This window comes from Priapulus caudatus, unplaced genomic scaffold (genome assembly GCF_000485595.1).
Source record: "Priapulus caudatus unplaced genomic scaffold, Priapulus_caudatus-5.0.1 Scaffold268, whole genome shotgun sequence".
In the NCBI taxonomy this organism is placed as follows: Eukaryota; Metazoa; Priapulida; class Priapulimorpha; order Priapulimorphida; family Priapulidae; genus Priapulus; species Priapulus caudatus.
In genome coordinates, this window is record NW_014577329.1 from 44532 (window position 1) to 53473 (window position 8942).

The following is an 8942-nucleotide window of genomic DNA, read 5'->3' on the forward strand; positions in this document are numbered from 1 at the left end:
GATTTAAGTAGGACTATTTCGGATCGCGTAACTACTATCATGACGTCATAAACGATGGTTATCCGTCAATGCATGACGTTTTCCCCTTAGTTCGACCTCTTTCACCAATTGTGAGGAAAGTGTGGAACGTTCTTCGCGTGTCTCCAGATTGAAGCCAGCTTTTCTGCGCTATTTCCCTACGTAACCAAGATTAAACATGGGAAAGGCCAAGAAGGATGACCGCATGACATTTGGTCAAAATTTCATTTCTGGCGGTATTGCTGGAGTCACAAGTAGAACGATCACTTCCCCACTCGACGTTGTCAAGATTCTGTCCCAAGTTGGCACCAAGGACACCAGAGCCGGCTTCCTGAAAACCTTTTCAAATGTCTACACAAATGAAGGAGTCAGGGCTTTCTGGAAGGGTAATGGTATCGCTTGCATTCGTCTTTTCCCCTACTCCGCTATCCAGTTTGCAGCTTTCAACCAGTTCAAGCTATGGATGGTGGATGAGCATGGCCGCCTCGGCGCTCTATCTGCCATGGCCGCCGGTTCAGGAGGTGGAATCGTTGCTACCGTTACCACGTACCCAACTGACATGGTGAAAACCAGGTTGACAGCTCAGCATTCCGACCCCACAAAGAAGAAGTACAAGGGTATCATTGACGCCTTCAGACTGATCGCAAAGGAGGAGGGAATCTTGGCTTTCTACAAGGGAATGTCCACCTCTATCATTGGTAAGTTTGTAAATGCGTAAGTAATAAAATTATGATAAAATATTGTAATCTATGTGAGTAATGATGAGTCATGTTAGTGAGCAGTTGAAGTAATAATTCTATGTAATTGCTTCTCAAGGTGTGATACCCTTCGCTGGAGGTACGTTCATGGCGTACGAAGTCTTGGACAAGGCCTGGGGCAAGCCCAAGACTGAGATGTCTCCCGTTGAGAACTTCATTAACGGCTGTTTGGCAGCTTCTTTCGCACAGACGTTCTCCTTCCCATTCGACACCATCAGAAAGAAGTTGCAGGTGTGTTATCTATTCATGATAATTATTATGTAACCTTGGTGGTTATGCTTCTATGAGTGCATAAGAAGGTTTGTGTAGCTTATACACAAATTTTCCTTAATTTAACCTTGAATGGACGATGTCATCATTAATGATTGTAAAATGCCATCAGTTAAACTGAAATGGAAGTCTGATAAATTGTTACCATTGGTTAATAATTAACAATTTGATATGTTAACAATGTGTTACTCCCTTTTAGAATAGTCATTGAAGGCATGTAAGGTAATTGACACTGTGATGGGTAATGTTGCATGTTGGCTCATTTACCATTAGCCAAGGTTATTTGTCTATCTAGCTAAACAGCTCATAATTCATGTAAATATTTTACCATGATATAGTTGGATTAAATGTTTAAAGACATATACTAACTTTGGACTGGGAGAGCCATTGACTGTCTGTAACCATAGCTATTGTGTAACTTTGGACTGGGAGAGCCATTGACTGTCTGTAACCATAGCTATTGTGTGTATCAAGGTTGCTTAGGCCATCCTTAAAAAATTATATGTTTGCTGTCCTCCGACCGACCCACGAAAATAGCCGCGACCCAAAAGTTTTTTTTTGACATTTTGGGTTTCATTTTTTTTTTAGCTCATCTGACGTAGTCAGATGCAGCTTGTAGAATCGCATGAGCGTCCGTCCGTCCGTGCGTCAACAGTTGGGCACAAATCTTAACCGCTCGATGTACGGTCACGATATTCGGGACGTCGGGGGGGGATCGTGAAAAGGACTCGGGATGACCAATTTGGGGGTCAAGGGTTAAAGGTCAAGATGTGTAAACGGAGGGGGAATATTTCCCCCTTAACTTAAGGTATAGGAGGAAATACGGAATTGCGGCACAAATCTGAACGGCTCGACCTATGCTCTTAATATTCCTTCGGTGTATAGTGTGATGGGCAGGAAACCCATCACCAGTGCGAAATTGGAGGTCACAGGTCAAAGGGCAGTGGGGAAAAGGTCGGATATCAGACATTTTCTGAGGACATGGTCTGACGGAGCGATTGGAAAACTTTTTTGTTTCAGCGGTGACCTACCATTTTTATGGCTTTATTGAAAGGACCATGAAATGTGCTTTCAAAGTGTCTGATAACCTTTTGACCCTCAAGAGGAGGGTTAAACATGGATTTGTTGACTGTTAACAAAGGACTGAACTGTGTTTGATGGTAGTACCGGTACTTGTGTGATCGTGGAAGATTAAATTTCACAGTGAAATTCTGCATGCAAAACTTACTTGAACAACGTTTACGCGCCTTAAATCATATATGAACTTCATTCTCTATATGAGATTCTGTACGTTGGAATAACAATTGTCAATAGCACTTACGCAAACGTCTGTTTTGATTAAGGCAACTATAAAATAGGCTGATAGCATGGTTGATAGTATCACAGCATGGGTAAACGTAGACTGGTACTCGCTCCACCATCGAGTAACTAAGCGAGAGGGTGGGACGTTACCAGTCTACGTAATACGATGCAGTATGCACGCCATCTATGGAACAGAGTGAGAAGAATTTCCTGGCAGATAGGTCAAATGTATATTGCGCTCAAAAGTGCAGAAAGAATTACTTTCTTAACTTCAGTTTAATCAATCTTGAGATAAGTAATTGCAGAATTGAATCGTCAAACCTACCAATGAAAATTTGCCAGTTTTGTTACTGTCCTTGGCAATGGCTCTCCGTCGACGTTACAATAGTGTGCAATGTCGGGATATGGTGGAGCATGCTGCTTGTGGACGCTGCAGAGCCGATGGTTGACTGTCAGTCGAGATGTGTTGATCCTCCCGACATTGAAGAAATCTGTACGTTATACGTGCGTTTGCCTACCTCTGCCCGCCATCTTCGTCGAAAGTTTGGACGCCGCGCGGCGAAATCGGAATGTACATTTCAATCGATGACGTAACTGATACAGTAGCGCGCGCGTGGTGTTATTTGTTTATAAGCAATTTAGTCTGACTGACTCTCTCCCTCTCTCTCCGCTCGCTCGCTCTCTCTCTTTCTCTCTCGCTCTCTCTCTCTGCAATAAAAAAATTGTTTGCTGAAATGATGTGTACGCAACTGCGTATCTGCATATCTGCGCCTAACAAAGGTGTCACTACGCACGACTGAAATTTACGTTTATAATCGTAGCAACAGACCTCAGATGAGCCCAGTCGCTCTGCGGCACTTGTTTTTTTTACATTCCTCATAGTTAAGACTGAAACACAAAGCATGTGTGGCAAACATGAGGACAGACTTAAAATAAACTATTATGCCTCACACACACAAAAAATACCTACCTACCTACCCACTAAAAAATCATGGGTCGCGGGGACAGCAAACATGGAATTTTTAAGGATGGCCTTAGGTCAGAAATTTGGTAATGGGAATATATATTTTTGTAATTTTGGCCAAGTCAGCTAAAATTTGCAGTGGTTAGTATATGTGATTGCTGTGCACTTTTCTAGGCTCAGAGCAAGGCGATCGCGGGAGGTGGAGGCGTTGATATCGAGTTCAACGGTATGGTTGATGCCTTCGTCCAGACTGTGAAGAAGAACGGAATTTTTGGACTGTGGCGTGGAACCACCGCAACCTGGCTAAGGTAAATAGTTGAAACCATGTAAAGTGAGACCTGCTGCCATATTCAGTAGTGGTGTTCCGATTAATCGAGTTCGTCGATCATTACTCGTTTGGGCTGCCGAGTTGATTAATCGAGTAGAAAATCGGACGACCGAGTACAACTCGAACTTTTTTTTTGATTGAATTTGATGAGCAGTTATGTTGCAATGCCTTTTAGAGTGTTACCCGTCCGTAACCCTAACAGTATCCTTAATTTACTTACCATTAAATACTAGCTACACATACATAATGTTCAATATTCCTTCGCAATACGCCGGTTGTGTCGACGATGACGCGTCGTCGCCGCAATCTAAAATGATCGATGATTAATCGATCATCGTCGTTTTGTAAAACCGATGATTTATCGATCATCGTCGTTTTGTAAAACCGATGATCAATCATGAAATTTGGACCGATCTCCAACACTAATATTCAGTCATGTTCCCAGAGTATTTGTTATGAATTAAAGTAGGAATTCAATATTTGGAGTTTTACTACGGATTAGCTCAAAATGGTCTATTTGACCTCATTCAAAGGTCAACCACTATCGAAATTTTGGGAAGCGTTGCACGGTGCGATTCATAACTTTCTGTGTTTTAATGTGGCCCACAATTTTCTTTCAATATAGTGTCTTACTATAGTATTGTATTAATATTATTTTTCATATTTGTGTAAAGCCAGGATTTCAAAATTAATTTTCGACAGTCTGGTTTTCCCCACTTTTACGATACTTTATCGTTATTGCCCGAGTAACAGCAACTGTCTAGACTAGAGTAACGCTAACATGTCATATTCAGCTTTATTCACCAAAACATACACGATTCGAATTTGATTTCTGCATATTCAGGTTGCACCATATGCCGGGTTCATGTTCATGGGCTTCGAAGCCAGCAAGAGAGTGCCTGTACAGGCAACGGATACACAACAAGCCCGATCTGGGACAACCCCAAGCCCGGTGTGGACCAGAGTTTCACACCCACCGAGCTGGCCGCATGGTACAAAAAGGAGAAGGAGCTCGGCCACGACCATGACCATTAGAGAGTTCGCGATGTTAGGCAATGCACTAGGTCGCTTGGTTCCAATTTGTTGTGTTAGTATGGTCGAACTCATATGTCAGTTGTGTCGCCCATTCGCATAAGCTCATCATGCAAAATGTCTAGTTATAAACTTTTGAAAACGTCTTTTGTCTGTAACTGCAGTGCCTGAAACAAAAATGGCTACTTCTCTGTAATACAAATTAATAGTATGCGCAGAGGTTTGCATATGTGGATAGTATTTTCTTTTCAAATATTGCAATCCCCTCTCCGGACTCTGATGGTAGACCGAGAGCGACAGAAACGAAACCCACGTGTCTCGGTGATATGTCTGTGTTAACTAGGAGTGTGCTTCTAAAGTAGCAGCTCTTAAGATCCATTCCGGAAATGGCTTTTAACAAAGTTGTCAGGTACTTGTAAAAAGTTATACTGTATTGTTAATAAATGAAAGAGCTCTGTAACATAATGATACAAGTAAGTTTGTTTTCCTCCGCACGTGGAATGCATGTGGAATGCCAAGTACATTTAGTGACATGTATAAAGAAGCCAAAAAGTGCATATTCCAAAATTTGATTTGCAGAATTAAATTGCAAGTCTATATTGACATAATAGCAACTTGTACGCAAACCATTTCTTATGGGCTCTACATTTGTAGAAGTACAAACTTGGAAGGATAGCAGAATTTGTTCAGGGCAAGGGTAATTTTAGCCTAACACCTCCCCCCCTTGGTGCCTTGAGCTTGCATGATTGCCTCTCCCCCCCCCCCCCCTATAATTCACTTCGGTTCTGCCACTGCAAGTCGTACGTAAAAATGGACAAGATTTTAAAATAACTGGACCACTCTCAAGCAGGATTGTTATAAGTTTAACAGGTTCTGTTATTTTTGACATAAAAGCAACGCACGGTCATAACCAAACAAGCTGTTGGAAACCAAGTTTGAAGTTTTGCTTTAGTCAACTGGTGAACAAAATGAAAATGTCAATGACACTGTAGCTCGCCACAAAAAAGGACACAAATGAGTGAGTAAGAAGAAGTCAGTTTTAATTGAGCAACCATCGACGTACATTATAGAAACGATTGCCATCTGTATATCGCAATAAGAATTTATAAACCAAAATGAATCCAATTTGTGACCGTAGATGGCGCTATAGCCGCTTTGTAGCGATAGCGTTTGAAATAATAGGTTATGCTGCGTTCCGACATGTTTTGTAAAACTTTACTCTAATATAGACGTTTTATGGAGAGGAAATACCAATTTTGCATTAAAGATATTGTCAATGAAATCTTGTAAAACGAACCAGACGAGTGTGACACCACAGGACTTTTGTGTCTATATAATATGCTATATAATTGCCAAACCCTACCTAATTTGCATAAAAAAATTTTAAATATCAAAACCCCTAGCCCTTATTCATTCACATACAAAAATGAGCAAAATCCGTTGAACCTTAACTGACTAATGGCAATTCCCATTTTTGCCAAAAAATTGCCGTGGCTCGAAAGTACGTCGACTGGCGTGCTTCAAAATAGGACGTTTAATATGGGAGCATAGCAGTAACAACTATACCCAATTTCAAACATGTGGGTCAAACGGTTCGTGAGTTATCGTTGACCGTAGCGAAATGTTAACGAACGTACGACGGACGACGACCCATGGCAATAGCTCAGCTTGACGATGTCAAGGTGAGCTAAAAATGAGCATGACGTGCTGTTTTAATTTGATCAGTAAGTGTTGCCCTCAACATTTTAAAAGAGAAAGCAGTCCTATCCTCGTGTAATTAAAAACAAGTGTTGGATGAAATGTCGATGATTTAACGTATCTACCGCTCATTAAATCGCTTCAAAAGCAGGTCACTACTATACCTATATTAGAAAGCAGACGCCACATTGCATAGATTGCGCCCATCAACCTCTAGACGGTCGTTCAAAGACCTCTCCAGTCAGGAATAGTTCAGATATAGATTCGAGCTGCAGTGCTGTGCTGTTATCACGTATACTTGCCGGGAAGAGGGACTGCCGCGCGATGAAAGGTCCACGAGTTTCCCCCATAAATACAGTGCATACGTCCACCATGCTAGCAGTAAGTTGATAGAACATGGACTTTGTTACATGGATTTTTTTTTTCTCTATTATCTACTATATATATATAATATCAGGAGTAGATAATAGGTACCTACTATCTTTACCCTATTATCTACTCCTGACAATATATATTGATCAGCAGACATAAACAGAAAACACATTGACTTGACCAATATTGTACAAAAATTATTAAATTGCTGTATGTCATTGCTTTCGTTTTAGCAGGGCAAGCATAGTAGCATACATGTTCTGCTATTTCTTGGAAGTTTATGTAAAATGCATAATGCATGTAATACATGCCCTACAAAACAAAGCATCAAGCGTTTCTGGATTGGCTTATGAACATTGTGCATGCTATGTGGCAGTACGCGAACGCGAATCAAGAATTGAAAAGCATAAAAACTATAAAATAACATATAATTGGCATCACATGACTTTCAAACATTTATATACTATCAATAGCTAATAATAGAGCTCTTTATTAGCTCTTGATACTATGTTACATAATAAATTACCACAATGTATAAACATTTACTTAATAATGTAAACGTGCGTGTGTGCTATATTACAATATACACTATGAACACATACATATGTTCACGATAATATAATATACTTATCATACAATTTCGTCAAAATTATGAAATTTTAAAACTAGGACAACTCCATTTGGTACCGTAACTGTTTCGCCTAGTTTTGCAACAAAGAGTAGCATGCGATTTATTGTATGCCTGTTTGTGATTTTCCCCTGGATCTTTATCAAGAAAGTACAGTTCCCCCGCACGAACATCGCTCCATATCCCTGAACATGTCTTTGTTCAAATCCGATCCACTCGTGTATCGTGGATGTGTACATCGCATATATTACCCCATCACAGCAATCTCACGTAAGCGGGGCTGATCGCTGGTCGCCACCCGGGGAAATTCGACGGTCTGTGGGTACTGGCTGAACACTGCTGATTTTTACCCAAGTGTGATTTTTAAGCAGTCTGCTGTCACTGTACGGATCACCAATGCGGAACTACGTCTCTCCGACATAGTCGTATCGCAGACGAATTGGTGGGACAGGTAGGTGGCCTGGGGATACCTGCAAGGTCGCACAGTGTTGGGAAGATGCGACCAGCTCCACCAAAACATTGCTTTGCCTGCCTCCTTACGCAACCACCTGGCAGTTACTCGATCACTTCACTGGCGCATTCAGATTCTCTTTCGGCACCTGACGTCATGCTGTGAGGAGGCAAACAGCGGGTTGATGTAAGGAAACAGGCTACGTTCTAGCAGGAGTTTCGTCTTTCACCGATTGCAAGGATTGCGAGCAAAGCGTGACCAAGCAATAATTGGATCGTACACGATTAGCGGAACGTTGGTAGCCACCTCAAGTTGCTGTACTTGACGCACTCCTGATGCTCACCTAATGCCCAGCCGTGGTCTCCTGCAAGTTCAAACGTACAACGCAAAAGATTTACGTCAAAGCAAATAACTTTTTCTAACTATGAATTTGCAGTCGTACTTTTTGTTGTAAACAAGTGCCAGAGCGACAGCGCTCACCTGACGGCAGGTGTTCTGATGCTAAACTCGCTGGCAAACGAATGAAGAGCACCGTCCCATCCCGCGTTCGCGCTCAGAGAATATATCAGATGAGCGGGATACTAGAGAAGCGTTGCCGAAAGGAAGGTGTTTATCCGAAGTGCTGCGCGATCTTGGCCGCAGTTCCGCGGCAAGGCGCACGCAACCGCGGAAATTTCCTAACGACAGTATGCAGCCGCTGGCAGACTATGGATCCGTGCGCCGAATGCATAGGCCGCGCACGAATCCATAGCTGCCAGCGAACAGTCCGCAATTTAGTGGGGGACACAGAGGGCAGACATTTGGAACGTGAACAGTGTTCACTTGTATTAAAAAACTGTAACCGAGTAATGTTGTTCGTAACCGAGCCTGTGTCACGCGAAGTCACAGAAAGACTGTAAGAATTCTGACATTCGCGAACCTTGCCAGTAATGGAAATGGCTGTCAGAATCAGAAGAAACACCTACCGGCGCTCTTCGTGACCTCATTTGTTGCGCCAATGCTGGAACGTTTTTGCAAACGTTGCAATGGCGAGGCTCGTACAGGAGTTGCAAAGCAGTGCGCGCGTGCCCGCCGCCTATAGCCCATAGACTGGCACTCGCTCACCGACCTCTCGATCTCCC

The 8942-nt window shown here is 42.3% G+C and overlaps 1 protein-coding gene across 1 annotated transcript; it reads left to right on the forward strand.

Moving 5' to 3' along the window:
* Positions 1-68: 68 nt before the first annotated feature.
* LOC106808317 (solute carrier family 25 member 43-like) lies at positions 69-4680 on the forward strand. Its single transcript, XM_014810981.1, has 4 exons — positions 69-716; positions 835-1007; positions 3487-3620; positions 4485-4680. The coding sequence occupies exons 1-4, from the start codon at positions 197-199 to the stop codon at positions 4666-4668; spliced, it is 1011 nt and encodes a 336-aa protein (XP_014666467.1). The 5' UTR covers positions 69-196; the 3' UTR covers positions 4669-4680.
* Positions 4681-8942: the final 4262 nt, after the last annotated feature.